Source organism: Triticum urartu, chromosome 7A (genome assembly GCF_056163025.1).
Source record: "Triticum urartu cultivar PI428250 chromosome 7A, HENAU_Tu73, whole genome shotgun sequence".
NCBI classification, from domain to species: domain Eukaryota; kingdom Viridiplantae; phylum Streptophyta; class Magnoliopsida; order Poales; family Poaceae; genus Triticum; species Triticum urartu.
The window spans coordinates 654,972,075-654,996,184 of record NC_141879.1 but is presented as its reverse complement, the minus strand read 5'-3'; the positions used below and the strand labels follow the sequence as shown (position 1 = coordinate 654,996,184).

The following is a 24,110-nucleotide window of genomic DNA, read 5'->3' as shown; positions in this document are numbered from 1 at the left end:
TGCCGTGGCAGCGGTGGTGACGGCGCCTGGGTGACGAGCGAGGGTGCGAGTACTCTCTCTCGCAGGTTACCCACCTCTCTCTCTCTCTCTCAGCCCCAGATCTGAGAGGGACGGCGGCATCCACCACTGCGCCTTGGCCTCTCTCCAAACTCCAGCGCACAAGCTAGGGTTAGAAGTGCTTGGGGGCTAAGCAGTGGGGATGCAGGAGGATGAAGGAGACAGGGCAGCACCCTTGCTACCACGGTGATGGTGTGCTGGAGACGGCGGGCGGTCGGTGGCGGGCGGGATGCCAGATAGCGAGCGGTCGGCGGCGGAGGAAGTGCGTGAGGGGATTTAGGTTTGGGGAATTTGGATTTAGTCGTGGCACAAAAGCTGAGTGAAAAATTAGGAGGGAGGCTTGGCGCCTAGTTTTTGGCCCGCGCGCGCAAAGATGGGCCGGCCAAATTGGCAACCAGCAGTCGGTCGGCATTAATCGCCGACCAACAGTGTGACGCAGACAGAAGCTTTCCCGACCAACAGTCCAATGTGAAATATCCAAGTATTGCCGACCAACAGTTGGACACGATACTCGCGTATGGCCGACCAACAGTTCGTTAGAAGTTTTCCCAACTAACAGTCTGTTGGCAAAATTGACTTTTCCCAACACACACCGGTAGGGAAATCTGGTGCGTGGTGTAGTGTGGGGACAAATAACTTTCTTGTTGACAAAAGCTCTCTACTAAAACTAATTTAGTTGTGTCTTTATCTAAACAGCCCCTACTTTATATTTACTTACTCTTTATTATCTTGCATACCTATCCAACAACACCTACAAAGTACTTCTAGTTTCATACTTGTTTCCGGTAAAGCGAACGTCAAGTGTGCGTAGAGTTGTATTGGTGGTCGATAGAACTTGAGGGAATATTTGTTCTACCTTTAGCTCCTCGTTGGGTTCGACACTCTTACTTATCGAAAGAGGCTACAATTGATCCCCTATACTTGTGGGTTCTCAAGTACGTGCGGTAGCGGCCAACAGGGAAGCCTGCACTTACACATAGACATATTCCTATTAGACTCCTGGGTCATCATTTGGTCCTCTATTCGGCCTTTCTTCTCGGACACCGAACAGAGCATCAGGGGCTACTATCTATGCGGTAATATTTTCTTATATTTTGATTGCTTACCTCAAAGCCTGTTAGGAGGCTGGCGCAAGCTTCGGTCAGCCCGTTTTTGGCGGACTGAACCTTCTCGATCACCGCACTCATGATAGTGCAGTGCTCTTCGTCGGTGGAAGCACTGCGAAGCGCTTCCAGCAATTTGTCTGGTGCCTTTAAACAGCAAGTTCCACGATGAGTCCAATACAACCTTGCGCCGGAGACCCTTTCGGGTCCCCGTGGCCTTCTTCTTCGCCTTCTTCGCCGGCACCTCGTAAGGTGCCGGAGTCAGCATCTCCGTCAGGAGAGCATCTGCGGGATCTTCAGGTAGAGGGGCTGGGCAATCGAGTTGCTCCGCTGTCTTTATCCAGTCCTGTTAATGGCATGAGAGCTTAGATCCCGCACAGCATTTAACTGGGGCAAACAAATACCCTGCAAGATACAAAAACTTACCGGATTAGCACGGCGCTTTGCGCTAAGTCCGCGGTCCTCGGTGAGGGAAGGGGGAACCTCGGCGCCTTTAAACAGCACCTTCCAGACGTCCTCGTGCGTTGTGTCGAAGAGCTCTCGCAGCGTTTGGTGCTGGGCTGGGTCGAACTCCCACAAATCGAATGCCCGTCGTTGACACGGGAGAATCCGGCGGAAGAGCATGACCTGGACCACGTTGACGAGCTTGATTTTCTTGCTCATCATGTTCCTGATGCATGTCTGGAGCCCGGTCAGCTCTACCAAAGAACCCCAGGACAGGCCCTTCTCTTTCCAGGAAGTGAGCCGCGTGGGGATTCCGGATCGAAATTTGGGGGCCGCCACCCAGTTGGTGTCGCGCGGCTCGGTGATGTAGAACCACCCCGATTGCCACCCCTTTATGGTCTCCACATGGGAGCCTTCTAGCCAGGTGATGTTGGGCATTTTGCCCACCATGGCGCCACCGCACTCTGCTTGCTGGCTGATACATCTCCAACGTATCTATAATTTTTGATTGCTCCATGCTATATTATCTACTGTTTTGAATGTTTATGGGCTTTATTATACACTTTTATATCATTTCTGTGACTAACCTATCAACCCAGAGCCCAATGCCAGTTTCTGTTTTTACCTTGTTTTAGGGTTTCGCAGAAAAGGAAAATCAAACGGAGTCCAATTGACCTGAAACTTCACGGAACTTATTTTTGGATCAGAAGAAGCCCAGAAGACGTGGAGTGCATGTCAGGGGACCTACGAGGAGGCCACGAGGCAGGGGGGCGCGCCCACCCCCTCTGGGTGCGCCCTCCACCCTCGTGGGCCCCTCGTGGCCCCCCTGACGTATTTCTTCCGCCTATATATCTCCATATACCCTAAAAACATCCGGGAGCATAATAGGTTGGGAGTTCCGCCGCCAGAAGCCTCCGTAGCCACCGAAAGCTAATCTAGACCCGTTCCGACACCCTGCCGAAGGGGGAATCCTTCTCCGGTGGCTATCTTCATCATCCCGGTGCTCTCCATGACAAGGAGGGAGTAGTTCTCCCTCGGGGCTGAGGGTATGTACCAGTAGCTATGTGTTTGATCTCTCTCTCTCTCTCTCTCTCTCTCTCTCTCTCGTGTTCTTGATTTAGCACGATCTTGATGTATCGCGAGCTTTGCTATTATAGTTGGATCCGTACAACAGATTAGCGCCGCCGTCGTCGCGGATGGCGGAATAATCTTACGGTGAGTCTTCTAAGTTGCTTCATTCATTTATATATGTGTACCATGGAATACTGATGAACTGATCCACATCTTTCTCTACAAGACTAGAAAGTTTTTGCCTTTGATGGGATTAATTAGGGCTGGCAATTTTTTGTTTATTCTAAAAATAGGTATGCACTGATTCTATCATCTTAATTTCAGAATTTGCCCTTAGGACAACTCAACAGGACTCACCTCAGATCTAAGGTACATCATCGGCTCATGTCTACATCATCGCAAGTTTTTATTATTGTTAGAATTCCACAAACTTGATAGATTCTAGTTTCTATTTTTCAGTCCGGTTAGAAAATTACATACCAGTTTGTATACATGATAACTTAAATATGAAATTAGCTTACATAGAAACTACTGATCAAATATTCTGGCATGAGTAAAATTTACACAGCAAGCTAGAATTGGAAACACACCATATAAGAATATACATTTTGTTCTGTGAGTTTTAGGCATAATAACCACATTCAAACTAATGAAAATCTACCATTTTCTAATTGCAAAATCCATATTATCTTGTATTCCTCATTAGTTTTAGGCATAAGAAGTCCCGTGGAATGGTTACTGTTAGGAAAAAAAACTTCTATATGTTCATTGAATACTTCGCCCCCCTTATCGTCAAATCCTGGCTCCGCCCCTGCAGCTCACAACACGTCAAATGCTATTGCCTGCACAGTGTACTTGCTACGCATTTACCATCTCTGTGTCGCTGCTCGTACATTTGTGCTAGCCACTACACAATGACACCGCTGCCTACGAGTTGTGATTTCGTGCGGCCTACTAATCTCCGCGAAGGACCAGATTGCCTATGTTGGCATAGATTTCCCAAAGCGTGTTGTCTAGAGCAACACCAGATTCTGGCGCATGTGTGTCAAATTGGCTGTCCTCTGGTCATTTCAATGTTTGGTGACGGTCTTATACGCCACGTCCCTTACGACAAGAGTCGCCGCCATATATGGCATCAGTGACATTTTCATTGGAAATGGGGATGGTATACGTAGAGAAATTAGGTTTGGACGCACTCTTAAGGTAAAGAGTCTTGAGCTCCACAATGGAAACTCTAGGTCCGATCTTATTGGTTTTACTTGACAATGACAATGTTTTAAAGTTGTTTCCTTCTTGAAAGCATTGTGTGAAGATTGCTGAGAATCCCTCGAGTGGTGAAAACCTTTGATCCAGCCTTCATGGTTGGATCTGATGACAATGATGTTTGGGTGTCGTTCCATTTCTACAGGCGTTGATGTAAAAGAACATTTCTCACAGTTCAGGTGCTACCGTGAATGGTGTTTGAAGTTGATGGTTGCTGCTGTTTCATGTATATAGCTTCAGAGTGACTCTTGTTGATCTCTCCTTTGTTTTTAAATAATTTGGTTGTTGGCAAGCTTAAAGTCTCGACGAGAACTTCAGATGATGTTGTTGAGACGCCAGATGTGGTAAACTAAAGGTCACTTTGATATTGCACTTTATAAAAAATCTGGAAAGAAAAATATCAATATCAATAAAATAAAAAATAAATCTGTTGATGACCTTCCTTGGACCTTTAGGTCACCATATCTCAGGTAATTTCAGCGACAACCGCTCTGATCACCCCAAAAATATCTCTAGCGCAAAGAGCATGAATGCAGTGGAAATTCATTCTCCTGTCCCGTCTGCATCAAACAATATATAGTTGTCCCTCCCTTCCCCACTCTCTTTCCGTTTTTCCGTGTTATGCGCCCACACGCCGATGCAACCCGAGCGGCAGCGCACGAGCCACACAATACGCTACATATTTGCGCTGATGTTGCATCAGTCCTGTTGGTATATATGGCGAAGGGAGGATGAGGGAGAGCTCTTCCTGGCTCATCAAGCAGAGGTATATATGGCGAAATAACACATTGATTTCAAATTATGAAACGGAGATTAGTAAAATACAAAATAAAATTAGTTAAGCGAGAAAATTAATTTTCAACTAATATGCGCTCATGCTACATCCAGGTAGGGTTGATGGCGGTGGTTTGTAGAGTCCGAAGATCAGCACCAACAGCCTGGGAAGAGGATGATCGTGGACATGAACAACAGCGCGTTACAAAGTGCAAATTGATAGATTTTATATTTTTGATTGAGGGAGACGTACATTCCCTTATTTATTTATTTATTTTGGTAGTCCAGCACACATGGAGTTTCATTTTAGAACCACCGACGTACATGGTGTTAGATCGATACATGTGGATTCTTGGTGTTACTGTTATTCCCGGACTCTGTGGCTACAACTACCTCGTGCGCCTTGCAAACCAGCCCATGTGACCATGTCAAGGTAGGCCAAGGCGAGCGCGACGGAAACCTGTTGTGTGGCCTGGAGTGCAGTATTGTAGAAGAATTTCTGTGAACCTGATACACCCGTCACGGCTTAGTCTTGGTGCACGTACCAATCTTCAAGCCTAATCGCTACTAATCACTCTGTTGACCCGGGTGCATGTTCCACATAACCCCCCTGCATGAGTAGATCCTCGCACATGGACACGAGGAATCATAGCCACTTGCATGCAGTCAGCAACTCCATGCGGATGCCATTTGCACCTTAATTTGTATGTCCTGGTGCCTCCTATTTCAATGGACCGCACGAATGGTTAGGCCAATGAGTTAGCAAAACGAAAGGTGGAAGGGTAGGGAGACGAGGGGAGGCAGTGAGGCTAGACGAACAATTTATAGATTAAAGGATGGGGTGGCAAAGAGAGCCTGAAAAAGGTAGGTGAAAATATATAAGACTGAAGAAGGGTGGGACCGAGATGGATGGGGAATTTGGCATGGTCAGAACTTCCCATGGCGCCCTGCCTGTCCCCCCTATGTCTCCCCTCCTTCGATGTGTGTTTTGATGTCATATATTGTCATGATAAGTACATATGTGCTAGCATAGCCGAAGACGTAACATGCTAGAAGATAAACGATGCCGTAGAAACAAGGATACAACTTTGGACGGGATAATGAAACAAGTTTATCCCATTGAGAAAAGACAAGGATCATAGGTATATGGAGACAAAACTGAACTATCTGAACAACTAAGGACCAAAGCCATACTTATCTAAAACAAACAGACGGGTGCCATTGATCCACCAGTGACTTTTTCATTGGAAATGGGGATGGTATGACATAGAGAATTAAGGATTGGAAGCGCTCTTTGAGTGAAGAGTCTTGAGCTCCAGAGTGGGAACTATAGGTCCGATCTTTATTGGTTTTACTTGAGACAAATACTTAAAGTTGTTTCCTTCTTGAAAGCACTGTGTGAAGATTGCTGAGAATCCCTCTTCAGTGATGAAAACCCTTGATCAATCATTTGTGATTGTATCCGACGACAAAGACAACGGGTGTCGTTTCATTTTTAGAGGTGGTGTTGTCGAAGAACATTTCTCACAGTTCAGCTGCTACTGTCAATGGTATTTGAAGTTGATAGTTGCTACGGTATGATGTATATAGCTTCAGCATGACTCTTGCTGATCATTTCTTTCTCTCTTTTAATAATTTGGTTCAGTCCAACCTCAAAGTCTGGACTAACTCTTCGGATGATGTTGTTGAGAGGCCGAATGTACTAAAAATCAATTTGATATTAATTTATTACACTATCAAAAATCAGGAAAGAACAATATCAATAAAATAGAAATAAATTTCTTGAGGACCTCTCTTGGACCTTCTTGTCACCATATCTCATGTGATTTTGTCAATAACGGCCCCGATCACCCCAAAAATATCTCTAGCGCCAAGCCCAGGAATGCCACGGAAATTCATTCCCGTGCCCCCATCTCCATCAAACAGTACTTGTCTCTCTCTTTCCTTTCCCCATGTTATGCCAACACACGTGGACGCAGCTCGAGCGGTGCGCACGGACACACAACACACTACATATTTGAGCTTATAGTGCGTCAGTTTGTTGGATACGCTACTACTCGATGATTCTCACGCCGCTGTCAAGCTCTTTCACTACCAGGCCTAGCTAGGGAGGAGTCAACAAAGGCGGTTTATATATTTATTATTATTTGCGAAAGAGGCTCAAGGCCATATCATAGGTCCTTACAGACAGACTCATACCGTAAAAAAATACATTTGAATTCTTGGGGACGCTGAAATCTATTGTTGTTGTTGAAAAATGTGCATTGCAACACCAACACGATTGTCAAGCATTGCCTTTCGGAGACCGCAACTCGTCCACACATCCCATCACAGACCCATAGCAGTCCACCAAATCTTCGGCTGTCCACTGCAGGGCCCCACGATCAGTAAACTCCCAGCCCACTGCCACAGGCGGCGCATGGGGTTTGCCTAGCGGTGCACTAAGGTGGCGGCAGGAGGGGGAGGAGATGGCGTTGTGGCTAGGGTTTAATCGCCGCTGGAGCTTCTCAATAAAACGATTCGTATCACGGATCAGTACACCTCGAATTTGACATCACATGTGAAGTGAGAATCAAAGGTGATTTATAAGGCAAAATAACACTTTGATTTCAAATTCTCAAATGGGGATTAGTAAAATGAAAAATTAAATCAGTTAAGTGAGAAAAATATTTTTTGTCCAATATAGTCTCATGGTACATCGAGACAGGGTTGATGGCGGCGGTCGGTCAAGTCCGATGATCGGTACCAACAGCATGGGAAGGGGGTGGCCGTCAACCTAAATAGCGGCCTCACAAAGTGCGAGTTGGTAGATTAAATACTTTTGAGGGAGATGCACATAACTAGATTTTTGTACTCCAATGCACTTCGATTTTTATTTTAGAACACCAACGCATGTGGATAGATAGACACATATGGATTCCAGGTGTTACTGTTACGTGGCACCTCCCTCTGGCTAGAGACACCTCATGCGCCAGCCTCACCAGCCCATGTCAAGGTAGGCCAAGGCGACCGCAACGGAAAGAAGGAGCGTGTCCCTCGATTGCAGGATTGTAGCTGAATCTCTACGAACCAGGTGCACTCGTGACGGCTTAATCTCGTGCGCATAGCAATTTTCAGGCCTAAACGCTACATGTCTTTTCTTATTATCCTGGTGCATGTGCACCAGGTAACGATTATCTTGCTCCGCCCTGCACCATAAGGTCCTCACATCTAGACACGAGGAACCATAGCCACTTGCATGCAGTCTAGAACTCCATGCGAATGCGATCTGCACCTTAATTTGTATGTCCCAGTGCCTCCTATTCCAAATTTCCAATAGACCTCGCGAATGGTTAGGCCAATGAGTTAGCAAGACGAAAAATGGAGCGGTATTGGGGAGACGAGGAGAGGCAGTGAGGCTGGACAAACAATTTATAGATAAAAGGATGGAGATTGCAAAGAGAGCGTGAAGAAGGGTAGTTGAAAATTTATAGGACATAAGACGGGTGGGACAAGTGGATGGGAGTAAGTAAAGAAAAGGATTTTTTTAACAGACGAAAAGGATATATATGACACACTATGAATCGGTTGTGAGAGTGCATGTCGAATCTGAGTCCAGTAAAGCGGGAGATGCTCATGTTGCCTTCTTGCGCATACACAAATAATCCACAGAAGCGTGGATACTACTTAATTGCGCATTTTTAGAGATCAATCTATTAAAACAAGTGTCTATGGTTATATTTCTGTGTATTGGTCCAAACTTTCGCGTGCTAGGCCGCCTCCTCTTCAAAAAAACGCTATGGTTCCTCTGCCTCCCGCCGGCGCCTGCGCTGATCCGTCTCGTCTTTGGTGACCTTAAGGCCATGTGACGCGGTGGATCCCGGCCCTTACTGGTGGAGGGCTCCGTTTTAACATTTTCCTTTGAGTTTGATTAGGGTTGCGGTCCTACTCAGGAAGACCCGACGGCAGCAGCTTCCTGAAAATGAAATAAGATTCTTCCCGCCTAGCCCCCGTCCCAATGGTGCGTCTAGCATCGTCGGTGCGCGTGTGGAGGTGTGTCTCCAGCAGATCTTTCTTTGGTGGATTTAGCTGGATCTGCTCATAGTTCCTCTATGTTCGTGTATGTTCAAGTTTGATCATTCCGATCTATGTTACTCTTCATCGACGGTGGTTGTTGTTCTGGTGCACGCATCCTAAGGGTCTTAGCATGATGACTTCCTGACTGTCTACTAGAAAAAGTTTTGCCTAGCTCTTGCGAGGGAGGGGGTGACGGTGACGCGCCTTTGACTCACTTCAATGCTCGTAGTCGTTGCTAGGCGGTCTGCGGATCTAGATGTAATTTTTATTATTTCTGGTGTTCGTGTACTGTAATGATTGAAGATGAATAGATTGGAAAATAATTCAAAAAATTACAAACAAGTGTGTTATCTGATTAATTAGCGGAAAATTGGACAAAACCGGCATACAATGCCCAAAATACATGGCACCCAGGCCGATCCATTTATTCCACAAAGATCCACACAAACCATTGAACGGAGAAAATCCATCGAAGCTTTCATTAAACTCTCACTTAATTATGTATTGTTATACATTACTATTACCTGATCAAAGGTTTTAAGTCATGCATATATTGTCGGTCAATCGCATGGATGTCATATTTATGGTAAACATATTGTGCATTATCCTCTAGGTATCGGCATGACTTCAATAACACATTAACCATAGGAGAACCCCTAAAGGTGGCCTTCCTTTAAACTAACCGCCAATATAACTCCCTAAAAAAACACAAATATAAAAGTTGCGACGAAAAAAATCACTATAGGTGATTCCCTCTGTCTAGCCCAACCAAATCGTGTTGCACCAACTGCGCAACTTTTTGGTGGAGGTTTCTACTGCCGCATTCTCCATAGTAAGTTGGATTTAGAAGTGTGCAAGAAGTTAAAGATAGATGAAAATTGGCTAATATCAGAAATTGGGGCTTCCATCCAAACACATATCCACATTTACGGTCAATGACAAAAATTAGTTCGATGGTCGCAGGCTGTCATCCAAACGACATCCCATTATATTTAATGATTGGGTGTGCTCTTTCAGGCCTCTATCAATGCACTATCTCTTATCACGTCCTCAGAAAAGATATACAGTTTTACACTTTATCCATATGTAAGTTGCCTGAAAATTGAATTTGGGATAGTCTATTTTTCTGAGAGTTGATTGCTGCTCCAAGATTCGTGCTCCTTTTTTGTGTGGTATGTCTTGTGTTTTGGGCTGGGAATTTGACTGGCTACTATTTTGGGCCGGTCAATCCTTAACAGGCTGAAGCCCATTAGCCCGTCTGACGATCTAGCCATCCCCTTTGTTTTTTCTTTCTACTTTTATGCATTTTATTTTCTATTTGCCTTTTTGTTTGTTAGTTTTTTTTGCATTTTTATTTTGTGGGTATTTTCGGGATGTTGGGTGAGTGTAAATGTATACACACAAATATTACTCCCTTCATCCCAAATGTTTGAGCGACAACTGATATGGGACAGAGGGAGTATAAAATATGTGCAACACTTGCACTATTATATGATTATTCCTTGCATATTATAAGAAGTGCAATTTCAATGCAAAGTTGTGCATAATTTTTTTCTTCCTTCTAAAGCCTCATTATTTTTATTTTACTTTTGTATTAGGTTTTCTTATTTTCTTTCTTCTTTAAGGCTAACACCAATGTACGAACTCATTGCTCCTTAGGAAACTTATTTTGTGGAAATCCCATTATTATTTGTTTATTCTTCCATATTATAAAAAAATAAAAAATGTGTATATCATATGCAAATGCTGTCATTGTTTGTTTTAGTATATTTCTTAATTTTCTACCTTAGAGGGTAAATGCCAATCCAACTAATTCATTTTTTCTTCTAAATTTTCTTTACTTTGATTTATTTAGTTTACATTTAATTTTTTTTCTTATTAAAGTTTAATGCAAAAGCCACTAATTCATTCTTTCTTATAAAACTTTATTATTTTGATCTGTTCTTAATGTTACTTTATTTCCTATCTTCTTTGAAGGTAATAATTCATTCCTTCTTATCTTTTTTTGTGTGTGAAAATTTTCCAATTATATGTTTATTCTTGCATATTAAATAAACCTATTTTGTGTGCGTATGGTTTGCAAAGTTTGTCATTGTTTGTTTTAGATTTTTTTTATTGTCTTTCTTCTTAAATGGTAATAAAAATGACATTCATTTATTTTTTTCCTTAGAAAACTTCATTATTTTAATTTAGTTATAGTTTTCAAATTTCTTTCTTCTTAAAAGGTAATACCAAATCCAACAATTCATTTGTTCCTAGAAAACTTCATTATTGAGTTTACATTTAGTTTTTATTCATTTTTATTCTCTAAGAGTATTACCGATGCCACTAATTCATTCCATCTGAGATTTTTTTTTTTGCAAAAATTTCACTATCATATGCTTATTCTTGCATATTGTAAAAAGTGTAATATTTGTATATATTCCATGCAAATTTTGTTATTTTTTTAAATTTTATTTCTTTTTAAAGATCAATACAGATGCTACGAATTTATTCTTTCTTAGAAATCTTTATGATTTTGATATCGTTTTAGTTTTTTATTTTCTTTTTCCCTAAAGGGTAATATCGAATTTATTATTTAATTATTTCTTTAGAAAAATTTATTAGTCTGATTTTCTTTACTTTTTATTTCATTTCCTTTTTTCTTTGTCCCTAATGCATTTCTCGAAGGAAACTGCTTTTAGCAAAATTTCACTATCATATGTCTATTCTTACATATTATAAAAAGTATATTTTTTTGTAAATTGCGTACATATTATTTCATTGTTTTTCATCTTATTTTCCCTTAATGGGTAATACTAATATCACGTATTCATCCTTTCTTAGAACTTTAGTATTCTGATTTTTCTAGTATTTGTTTTGTTTTATTTCTTCTTTGCGGGCCATACCAATGCCACTAATTTATTCCTCCTTAGTAAACTTAATTTTATGAAAAATCCATCATTAAATGCTTATAGTTACATCTTATAAATATGTAATTTATGTGCAATTCTTTTTTGTTAATTATATTGATTTTTTTCATTGTCTTTCTTCTTAAAGGGAAATTTTAGATGCTTGTATTAGTAATATTCAAGAATAGTCATATAATAGGGAAATTTTAGCAAAAGGTAGATTTTCTATGAATTAATTAATTACCCTTAAAAAGAAAAGAAAGTGATATCATATCTAAAGATTTAAAATAATTAATTCTTCTAAGTATTAATGAGTTTGTGGCATTGATATAACCCTTTGAGAAGAAAGAATAATTAAACAAATAATGAAAAAATTGGCACAAAATTTACATACAAATTACACTTTTATAATATGCAATAATAAACATATAATAGTGAAAATTCGCAAAAAAAGAATTTTCATACCAAGTAATGAAATAGTGGCATGGCATTACCCATAAAAACAAAGTAAACAAAATAATAACTAAAAATATAAAAATAAGGAAGCTCTATAAGAAATAATGAATTAGTGACATTGGTATTGAGTGCAAAGTTTTGTTGCTCAGGCACCATGGTGCACGTTTTTTTTAGAAAAAAACCATATTTAGATGATTCAAAAAAACTGTGGAAATTTGTTGTTTCTGCTACGGATCCCTGAAATTTTGTTTTTGAAAAAAATGTAATTTCTAAATTGTACAAAAAATAAGCCCGGCGCAAAAGCAAACAAACAGCCCATTTGAAATATGTATTTGTTTTTCTTTGCACGCCACATGTAAAACTGAAATGTTGCAGATGCTTAGTATACCTGTTTATGTATGTTTACATCATAAATAAATAAATTGTGTTGTACAAAATTCTTTTCAGAAATGGGTACCAAGGTGCCCGTGCACCATTTGCAATTATCGCATTGGTATTATCCTTTATGAGTAAAGAAAATGAGAAAAATTGCACGCAACTTTGCACCAAAAAACAATTGCACACAACATATATTTAATAGTATTTGTATGTATACATTTACACTCACGCAACATCTCAAAAGTACCTGCAAAAGAAAATAAATAAAACCGACTAACAGAAAGAACAAAAAACAGAAAAAGGAAAAGAAAACAAAGGGAGAGAGGGGAGGTCTGGGTCGCATAGGTAATGGGTTTCAGCCCGCTAGGAATTGGCTGATACAAATGCGCCTCTCCTCAGTTGCTCGCACCCCTGTCCGGAGATCTTACGAAGCATCATCAAGCATGCGCCAACCTCTGCATGCACTTTCGGACGAGAACACTAGTGCTGATGAGCACATTCCTTTGGCAAAAAAGTCAGGGTCACGGCCTCACGGGTACCATGTTTCAAACCTGCTCGTGCGTGACAGGGACGAGGGCAAAGGACGCAGCGCAACGACGGGGATGGACGACCGCGGAGGGCGGCTAGCTAGCCCGGTCCGGAGATGGTGTAGACGGCAGCCGCGGGCCTGCAGCAACTTGGCGCGCGCATTAACACGCGACATCGCCGATGATTTGGACGGCCAACGGGAAACATTCATGGGTGCATGGCTCCGTATCCGTTTTCTTGTTGTTGGTTGGTCGGTTTAGTTGGTGCGACACACCCGTCGCGCGCACGGCCCTTCCCTAATATTGCATGCGGCATGCTGGACTACATCGATCCATCGTTGAATGCCTCCCGCTTCCGAGAGGTTTTCTAGATGACAGGGACTCGCTCAACATCATCCGCGGTGGACCTAACGTGCGTGCCGTCTCATCCTATAAATGATCAAGGGCATGTAGCTAAATGTAAGGTGGAGAAGAGGTTCATTCCGTTAGGCATGTTTTTTTCCTTCCCCATGCAACCAGGAATTCCGTTAGGCGGTTGACGATCGGTTGCTTTCCATGGTTAAGCCGGCTAGGGCACACCGTTTGGTTGAGACGTCTCCGTCATGCAGATGCATGTAAAACCATAGCCAAGCAGCAGACAGGATGACACATGAACAAGTGGGAGATACGATACGATGGTCCATTGATAATTACGTTGACGATCGGGACACGGTGGATTAATCATGCACGCACATTATAGCTGGATACGCATGCATGGGTTTGTGACTAATTAGGAATGATCTCATGGCGTCGTTAGTTAGAGAACTGCCTCGCCAGCTGTTCGACGCATGGTCGATAAAAGCATCTGCAACCAGTGGCGGAGCGTGAATCAAATATTAGAAGGGGCCAAATGAGTGTATATGGCATAGAAAAGGCTAGGGTGATCAGAGACGCCGGACGATTAGTAGAGCAATTAGCAGATAAGTAAGTGTATTTGATAAATTTTTCTTTTGGAAGGGGGGGCCAGGGCCCGGAATTTTCCCCACTACGCTCCGCCACTATATGCAACCGGACCAGACGGCCTTCGAACGCCCGCGGACGATCGTCCGCGGAAGTGACCGGTTAGTCCTCATATTTGCTTATCTACATCCTAATGCCTAATACAAAAATTAAATTCATACAAAAGCATGCAAATAATAAAATTCACTTAATACGCAGATCAATTACCACAATATTCATCGGAGATGTCCACTATCTCTATGCTCGGCTCCGGGTACATGGGCGCAGGCCAGTGGCGGAGCTAGCCCGTCCATGGAGCCGGGGCAAAATACAAAGGGGTGTGCTCCATAGGTATTTGCCCACAAAGACTGGTGATTGATTCTCAGTCTCTTAGTGTAATTTAATGGAGGTATTTGGGCAGAGCCCGGGCAGATGCCCAAGGTCGCCAGGAGGTGGCTCCGCCACTGGCGAGGCGCAGCTCCGCCTCCTGCGGTTCCTCCGGCTCCTCTGCGCTTATCTCCGCTTCGACCTCGTCGGTCGCCGCCCGTTCCTGCCGAGTGAGCTGTCAGTTGACCTCCACATAGGCCACATCCAGGATGGACTCCAGGATGGCCTGCTGCTCTGCCATCTCGGTCGTTTGGGCGATGGCGAACTCCACCTCCGCGTCCTCCATGTTGAAGCCCAGAGCCATCGCCAGCTCCTGCTTCGGCTGCTTCGCCTCGTCCTCCTCCGGTTGCTGCTCATGTCCCTCCTACCCCTCCGCCTTCGGCGAGTCCGGAGGCACCCCGGTAGTGAAGCGGGCGATGCGCGCGGTGCGCCTCGCCTGGATCTCCTGCTCGATCTGGTACCGGCGCTTCGGCGTGAGCATAGTGAACGTGGTTATTTTCTGCCGGACCATGGCGAAGCTGGAGAGCGTGGGAAAAGCGGCGGAGCGGGAGAGAGGATGTGGACGGGCTCGGGCTGGCCGCGCGAAAAAGGAGGAGGTGGATGCGCTAGGGTTGGTGGACGCCAACCGGCTTAAATAGCCGAATTTGGCCTCGAGAGGCTAGATATGAGGGATGCCCGGTCAGTGACTTGGCCGTCCGTCTGGACGCTTGAGGTCAGTTTAAGGTGCCCGGCTGTAGTAGCTCTAATGTTGACTCATCATGGTGGTGCGCTCCATCTGGCTCCGCGCGACAACCTTGGGCTCCTCTACTCTCCTGACGAAGAGTCACAAACACAATGCGACAGTACGTATGTAGATGCACCCTGACATGGCCGTTCACGCCAGTAGATGCATTCATGCATGTGACGGTGTAATTTGTCAGTGGTGCAAACTCTGCTACAGTCCAGTGTAGCAGCAAGTAGGAGTAGCATTGAGCTGTTTGACTAGGTGCGGCCACCCGTCGCGGTCAGGACCACGGTAACAATGACGCATTGATCAACTACCATGCTGCCGTGCGGATCGCGGCCGGCCGGGAGGAGAGCACGCCGGCCGGCCGGAGTTACTCCGGTGGCCCAGCCCGCGTTCAATTCTCCATCTGTCCTTGCATCCCCGGCGTCCGCTCGCGTACGACACAACGACGCCACGGTCCACGCACGCATGATCCATCTAGAAGAGGGGAGGAATCCCTGCGCTGCACGCGGTAGAAATTAAGATCAGATCGACGCGGGCGCTGGCATGGTGGTGGATCGACGCACTGACGCGGGTGTTGGATCCATTTATTGGGTGGGGTTAACGCAGTGAATGTGGGCATGTGAATCCCTGACGAACTGGCCGGCCGGACAGGTCACGGCGAGCCGCGTCAAAGATGGCCAGCTCCTCCTCGCCCTGTTGCAAAGTCTTGGCTCTCCGTAGACCAGTGTAAACAGAAAAGAGAATGGCGAGGCTGGCTGGTCGCCATGCATGACGCAGTGCTTCCTGCACTGGGATCTGGACGCACAGTGCACTCCAACAGGCTTCCAACCTCACCTCCCCGGCCCCGGCAACTCGCCCGGTGTAATCGATTGCGACGGACCTACGGTGTCGCGCGTTCATGGCCCGGCCGTCGTCCAACCACCGGCATTGGTCTCCCTCTTTCGATCGGTCACAGTCTTTAGCGTACTCCATTGACGAGGTACAAAAGAGGTCTTGCGAATTTTCAGTTCGTTTGTAGTACCATGGCTTTTCTAAATCATGCTATGTGTCTAGGCTAGGCACCAAAATGACACGCGGTACACGACAGGAGGCTTTGTTTGTCACGTACCTGAAAAAAAAACGGTTGCATGGGTCACTTCTTATCTGGACCGCCAGATCTTCATCCAAGAGCCTAGAATAGATCGTGTACTATTCATCTTCTTCCTCCCTTCCTTCTTCCTCCTTACACCGCCGCCAACCTGCCCCACACTAACTGTCGGCCTCCACCACCCGCGGCCGGCGGCACTACCACACACTCTTTGCCGCCCCGCCCTTCCCTTAAGCTCCGCCCACCGCACCGGCCATCCCTCTAAGGCCGACACTACTGATGAAAACCTCCGGCAATCCCCTACATCCCCCCTGAATATATATATATATATATATATATATATATATATATATATATATATATATATATATATATATATATATATATATATATATATATATATATATATATAATGGACGTGTGGCCGACACTACTGATGAAAACCTCCGGCAATCCACACTAACTGTCGGCTTCCTTCTTACGCCGCCGCCAACTTGCCCCACACTAACTGCCGGCCTCCACCACCCGAGGGCCGCGGCCGGCAACGCTACTGCGCACCCCTTGCCGCCCTTCCCTCATACTCCACCCACCGCCCCGGCCATCCCTCTATGGCCGACACCACTGATGAAAACCTCCGGCGATCCCCTACACGCCCCTGAAGATAGATAATGGGGGTGTGGCTTCCCCCTATGATAGATAATGAGGCTATGGCTCCCCTACCTAAGATAGATAATAGGTTTGGTGCTCCCCCGGTGATGTTTCTTCTTCTCCGACAAGGTTTGGCGTGCCAGAAGGAAGTAAGGAAGGAAAAAAAGAAAGAAGGTGACTGACACAAAAAAATCAGGTACCTGAGAATGAAAAAAACCGTCCTAACCCGTACATGTATAGTTTAGATCACTAGATCCCATAATTTGTAGGGAGCACCTATTAGTCGAATTCTTTAATTCCCTTTCTTGCACCCCATCAAAAAAATTGGACCGTCGGATGGTGATCCAACGGCCACGATGCATCTTCAACCTTCCCTGCAGCCAATCAATCCCACACTCCCATGGCCTCCCACCCCTGTCGTGCGGCTGCCACCCTGGTCATTCCTGCAAACCTCATTGGCGAATAGATATTTAGGCGACCCCCCCCCCCCCCCCCCAAAGTCCTCCCCCGCCCCGCCCTCTACCTAGAACACCGCAGCTCACTTTGCTCACGGCACCGTCTATGTGTCTTCGACGAGGTCCTGGCTAGGCCTAGTCGGGGTCGGCGGTGCTCCCCACGTCACCTCCCCTTCGGCCTCATCCGAGATTGACTGTCGCCGATGAAAATTTTATGGGTCCGACGTTTCTCAAATGTGTAAATTTTATTACAAAACCATTTGAGGATTTGGTACATGTTGTCCTGATTTGCCCCCTCACATGAAAGGATCTCATTCATGCACGCGTGATCCTAATTAGAAACAGGTGTCCCTACATGAAAGGACCCTACTAGACCTAGCCTTGCAACATAAATGTTCCACTCTTAATACTCTCGATATAACCAAGCAATGTAGGCCTAGTTTACATGGAACCCAATCCCTAACTGCCACTCACTTAAGCCATGCTTCTGATCACTACCGCGCACCAACCATCCGAAGTGAAGTCCTGCTTCTTCATGTCCATGCCCGTTAGCTGGAACAGCAAGCGAGGATGTCCCTCTCACGTCTCATCTTCGTCTTCCCACAATGTAGTACATTATTCTTGGTTCAAAGCTCAAATGTCGGCTTAATGGCACAACTGCATAAACATGGATGGCTGAACCATGGCGTCTTTCGGCGCATCAAGCATCAATTGCTACCTCTGACCAAACCAACTTGCAGCCCTGACTTGATGTTTTCAGTCACACACGTACGTACTAACTTATACGGATTTTAATTGATTATTAACCTAAAATTTGGTTCATTCATTTGCTCTAACGGAAGCAGACCCGGAACTCTGTTGCACCAGCCTTCATACTGTAGTAGGAGCTTAAAACGCGTAAATGCTAAACAGAGCTCGAGCTCCATGGAGGACAAGTTTTAAAAATTCATACTTTTGTGTTTCAAAAAAATCTGCCAAAAAAAATACACATACAACCGGAGAGATAATTTACATGTGTGTACATTTTCAGGATGAAATACAACATTAAAATGAGAGCTGCACCAAGAAAAATAGCTCGCAATTCAAGATATTTCATCATGATATATTACACACATACACACGCACACACATTACATCGTTGTATACTTGTATTTCTATCCAGAATGTTTTGAAACAGAAAGTGTTTATTTTTTTGGGTAAATAACAGGCTTTATGGAGCCCATCCTCCAAAACGCCTAGTACTCCTTAAAATTAGCCAACTTTTTTCTTGCAACAAAAATATACTCCAAGGAACAGCAGCAGGTTATAGGTACATTTGTGGATCAAATCAAGAATTCAAGAGAAGAAGAAAGAAGAAAGAAGAAGAGAAGGGGATCGAGCACTAATCAAGAGAAGAGAAGAAAATAAATAACATGACGCTAAAATTTAAGAGACGTCGCATTGCATCACGATGTCCAACGAGCAGCAGCCACTAGCAGATCCGATGTCACGCCGCAGTATTTTATCTATATCTTCTTGATGAGGCATGACACCCCGCCATTAACCACCTATCCGTGACGTGGGGTACGTGCGCGCCGCGCCGCGCCGTGCATTCTGGGTGGACGGAGGCAATCAATGCGCGGCCACCGGCGGCGGATGGTTGCGCTCGACGATGCCGGCCCGGAGCGAGTTCTTCATGACGACGGTGAAGGCGAAGGTCTCGGTGGGGTCGGGCGGCCCCTCGCCGGCGGGGGGAGTCCACCGGAGCTCGCGGATCATGTTGGCGAGCGTGAGCTGGATGTGGAGCACGCCGAGCGTGGCGGCGGGGCAGATGCGGCGGCCGGCGCCGAAGGGCATCATGCGGAGCGCGCGGGTGCCGGTGATGTCGGTGTCGTGGCCCTCGCCGCCCTCGAGGAACCGCTCCGGCCGCCACGCGTCCGGGTCCGGCCACGTCTCCGGGTTCTCCGTCACCCACGCCGTGTAGAACTCCACGCTCGCGTCTGCCGGCACCCGGTACCCGCCCAGCTCGGTGTCCCGCGTCGCCGCGTGCGAGAGGACGAAGTGGCTCGGCGGGTGCCGCCGGAACGTCTCCTTCACCACCGCCTGCGATCAACAAAATATTTAGCCACGTACACCGCCGCCAGAAATTTGGCACCGAAAATTGCTGGGCTGCAGGCGCCGAAAATTGGATCTTTCTTTTTTGAATGTAATAGTACTCTGTGGGTCGCTTTCAGTTGACCCTGGCTCACTGATGATGAGGTAGCGAACGTCATTTTCATATCTGTTTTCGTGTCCAAATCATCGGTCGTGAGTGATCATTTGAACACCAGCTACACTTGAGTGGCCAGCTGCAGGAGTGTCTGCTTAGATTAATCCCTACGTCAACTATCCTTAATTAGTAGCCGCAATCTTGGTTCGCAGGTGTGGTGATGGTCCTTAAACAGGAAAAGGAAAGCAAAGATGGGACCGATCGACTGATGGTGATGGTGTGATGCTTGTGTTCCAATCACAAACTGTGAAAGTTTAGTTGATTAATTAGCTGATAGATCAACTTATTTGTGATTATCAGTTCATGTTGCTGATGTGTCATAGTGCTAAAGTGGACTTCTATCAAGGGTAATGCCAAATGTCTACTTTAAGGGCAGCAATTTCATAGAATTGACTTGCCCAAACGAGCTTGCATCAACCATGTAGTAAAGCAATTTGCTAAGTTAATTAATCTGGCCCAAGTGTTGATGATGTCAAAATGTAGAGTACGATAGAATTGGAATGAGTGGATTAATCACCTGCAGGTAGGGCAAGGCCTCGACGTCGGCCTCGGTGATCCGGGCGGTCTTGCCGGCCTTGGCGACGACCTCGTCGTAGACCCTCTCCTGCGCCGCCGGGTCGAGGATGAGGTGCATCATGACCCACTCCAGCGCGGTGGCGCTGGTGTCGGTGCCGGCGCTCATCACCTCGGAGCAGAGCGTGACCAGCTCCTCCTCGCCGAGCCGCTTCCCTCTGCCCGGCGGCTCCAGGTCGAACAGCGAGTCCACGTACGCCTCCCCGGGCGGGCTCATCATCTCCACGCCGCCGATCACCCTGTTCCCCTCCCCGTCCGCCTTGCACGCGTTGCCGCCGGTCCGGAGGAACTCCCGCCGCGCGCGCACCAGCGGCAGCAGGCAGTCGAGCTGCCGCCGGCGCAGGTTCTTGGCCTCGGCGAGCTCCCTCCGGAAGAGCGGCGTGAGGAGCGGCAGGAAGTCCGGGAGCTTGGGCAGGGAGATCATCATCACGTCCTTGAGCACCTCCTCGATCTCCACGATGAGCTCGTCGGGGATCTTGGCGCCGAAGCAGATGCAGATGAGGATGCTGCAGATGGTGAGGCGGCAGCTGGCCATCATGCGGACGGCGCCGGTCTTGGCGTGCTCGGCGCGTATCCGGCGGAGGTGGTTGCCCATGGCCCACTCCCGGATCCACGAGAAGCCCTTGACCCGCTGCGGCGACACGATCTCGGCGACGAAGTTCCGGCGGAGCGCGCGCCAGAGCGGGCCGTAGGGGGCGGAGTTGACGGTGCACTTGCCGACGCTGAAGAGGAGGCGGATGGGGCTGTCGGCCGGGCGGCTGGCGAACATGGGGCCCTGCTTGACGAGCGCGTCGTGGATGAGGTCGGCGTCGGTGACGATGACGAGGGTGCGCTGGCCCATGCGCATGGTGAAGATGGGCCCGTACTTCTCCCGGAGGTCGCGCACGACGTACATGAAGGGGCGGCGCTGCAGGATCACCTGGAAGAGGTTGCCCACCACCGGCCACCCCGGCGGGCCCGGGGGGAGGCCGTCGACGCCGCCCGTCTTGGAGCACCGCCGCCACCACACCAGCCCCAGCACCACCGCCGACGCCAGCAGCAGCACGTCGTTGACGTCCATCTTGCCCCCCTCTTCGAGCCCGACCAGCGCACGATCCCGACCCCTGTCCCTGGAGGCCGATCGATGTCTCCCGCTAAGCTGGCTACCGGAGGACGAGGAATGACATGCAGTGAGTGTGGGCCGTGTATGTACGTACCTAGGAAGTAGCTCGATGGATGAGCTAGCTAGCTAGGGAGGTGAGGAGTGTCGTCAATGGCGGAGTGGGTGGAGCGATATATAGCGGGCCGGGGCGAGACGGGTGGAGACGAGAGTACTGTGGCGGGCGTAAATGCGAGCCATCTACCATCTGAAAGGAGCCATGAATGCGAGCTCCGGTGTGTGTCCTTTAATGCGGACGCGGGCGAGGAGGAGTAGTACGCCACTGGTATTGTACTGTGTACCGGCGGCAGCAAGCTGGCCATGGGCATGGCTAGCGAGCCTGGTTTTCTTTTTCTGGGAATCTAGAAGCGGGCGGCATTGCTGTGCTCATCGCTTTAATGGCGCGCGCCAGTGAGCACGAGCCGGAGCGGTTGGGAGGTCGATTGACGCGGTCCAACGCGCTGCGGCCATGACTCCATTCCCCTCCAGGGGCCGGTGCACTGCCATTTCCCCGTTGTTAAAAGGGTCACAATTAGCTTTCTCCAATTGGGTAAAGAATATTGGTCTTAACTCCTTTTTATTTCTGGTCTTAACTCCTAAGCAATGAAATAGCCGTATAATAAGACCCGCGCACAAATAATGTGGAGGGAGCAGGGTTAAAAATTCCAATTAAATTTCGCGTAACTAGGTGGGGCCCGAAATATTTGTAACCCCGAAATTCCAAGCCAGATTCAACCTAATTTCAAAAGGATTTTAAATTAGCTTAAGATTTGAAATCTAAATATCCAAAACATTTTCAAAATATGTTGACTTTCTGAAATTCGAATGTTTTGGTGAGGTCTGAAATTATTTTGTTTATGAAATTAAAAACCTTTGGAGGGAGGTCAAAAGCTAAAATTGCAAAGACCGGATCATAGAACTAGAACAAGTAGTAAGGGCATCTGCACCCGCAAAACCCCGCGTATGTTCGAACTGAGTTGTTCGGATGTAGTTTTCCATCTAAGTATTTGTCCGCAGATGCGTCCACTTATCCGAAATTTCGCCAACTGGACGCAAGCTGGAGGTAGTTTTACGGCGTCCGAACCACCACGACATTCCACTGCGCCCCTTGCTCTACATCCACACCCTCCTCTTTCGATTTCGTCGGTGTACCTCTCTGGCCGCCGCCCGGAAATGTTGGACGTCCGCAACTCCCACACATGTGTCTGCCTGCCTTGGACTACATCGTCGTCATAAATCTAGGATCCGTCCATACGCAGGTACCCTCCGTCCCCTGCCAATGTCGTCCATGGCGGAAACCACGCCGGCAGGTGTTTGCTAAAATGGCATTCAACTTCTTTTATTGAACTTCTTGTTGTTTTCTAGAGTAAGCGCGATGACAGGGTACTAAGTGATGGAAGAGAGTTTATGTGTGATGCGTGGAAGGTCGTATATACGGATTTTGTAGGCATTAGGCAAGGGTCTTGATTTTGTAGCAAAACATGCATGTTTCGTTTCATGAGCAAAAGCACTTCACGCCCTACGACTTGCAGGTGACCCGTGAAAGCAATGTGAAATCACTAGCCCATCGGTGGTACATCATCTCCAACTTCGTCATGAAATTTTATAGTGTGATTGCACAGGAGGAGAGAAGGTGGCCACGGAGCTCGCCAACCATTGGGATCATAATTTTGCCTCTTGTTGCTCTACCTGTTGGTCAATTCATTGATTAACTCAATGTAGTAACTTGATAATCATCATGTTTGATTGCGCGGATGGGTTGCTGTATTGTACCACAGGACAGAGGGCAGGTCATTTACGTTCAAACACTATTGGATGAAGCTCAAGGCACACTGTGCGTGCGACGACATGTGTGGATTCTGACTCGAGTATCATTGAATTTGAAATCAATGAATTCAAATAACTTGTTGAACATCTGGTTATTTTGGATGGAACATTTACATTTGAACTATTGTTATAGTAAGTACATTTGCATGTTAGTTATGGATGAATTGTGCTATTTTTTATAATTATTTTGAGTGTTGAGAACACGAAAACACAGGGATGGACATTTAAGGGACATGAGTGAATTCCCGACTTTGATATCCGTGTCCGCCGACGAGTCTGGACCAGACCGTGGATAAATAACGTGTCTATTTTGAATGTGGATTAGCCTAAGAAATATAAATTGTTTTTTGTTGGGGAACGTTGCAGAAAACAAAAATTTTCCTACGGTTTCACCAAGATCCATCTATGAGTTCATCTAGCAACGAGTGATCGGATTGCATCTACATACCTTTGTAGATCACGCGCGGAAGCGTTCAAAGAACGGGGATGAGGAAGTCGTACTCGACGTGATCCAAATCACCGGAGATCCTAGCGCCGAACGGACGGCACCTCGGTGTTCAACACACGTATGGTCAGCGTGACGTCTCCTCCTTCTTGATCCAGCAAGGGGGAAGGAGATGTTGATGAAGATCCAGCAGCACGACGGCGTGGTGATGGATGCAGCAGTCACCGCAGTAGGGCTTCGCCGTTCTTCTGCGAGAGGGAGAGGTGTAGCAGGGGAGAGGGAGGCGCCAAGAGTCAAGGGTGCGGCTGCCCCTCCCTCCCCCCTTTATATAGGCCCCCTAGGGGGTGCGCCGGCCCTAGGAGATGGGATCTCCTAAGGGGGGGCGGCGGCCAAGGGGTGGAGTGCCCCCCAAGCTAGGTGGGGCGCCCCCCACCCTAGGGTTCCCAACCCTAGGCGCATGGGGTGGGCCAAGGGGGGCGCACCAGCCCACTATGGGCTGGTTCCCCTCCCCACTTTAGCCCATGGGGCCCTCCGGATGGGTGGACCCACCCGGTGGACCCCCGGGACCCTTCCG

General features: G+C 46.9%; 1 protein-coding gene across 1 annotated transcript; it reads right to left on the bottom strand.

Annotated features, from left to right (window-relative positions):
* Positions 1–18,550: 18,550 nt before the first annotated feature.
* On the bottom strand, positions 18,551–21,483 carry CYP77B1 (cytochrome P450, family 77, subfamily B, polypeptide 1). The gene is made up of 2 exons (XM_048685926.2): positions 20,071–21,483; positions 18,551–19,387 (listed from the first exon to the last, which is right to left on the bottom strand). Exons 1-2 carry the CDS (start codon positions 21,184–21,186, stop codon positions 18,917–18,919), a joined length of 1,587 nt encoding a protein of 528 aa, XP_048541883.1. The 5' UTR covers positions 21,187–21,483; the 3' UTR covers positions 18,551–18,916.
* Between the last annotated feature and the right edge of the window lie 2,627 nt (positions 21,484–24,110).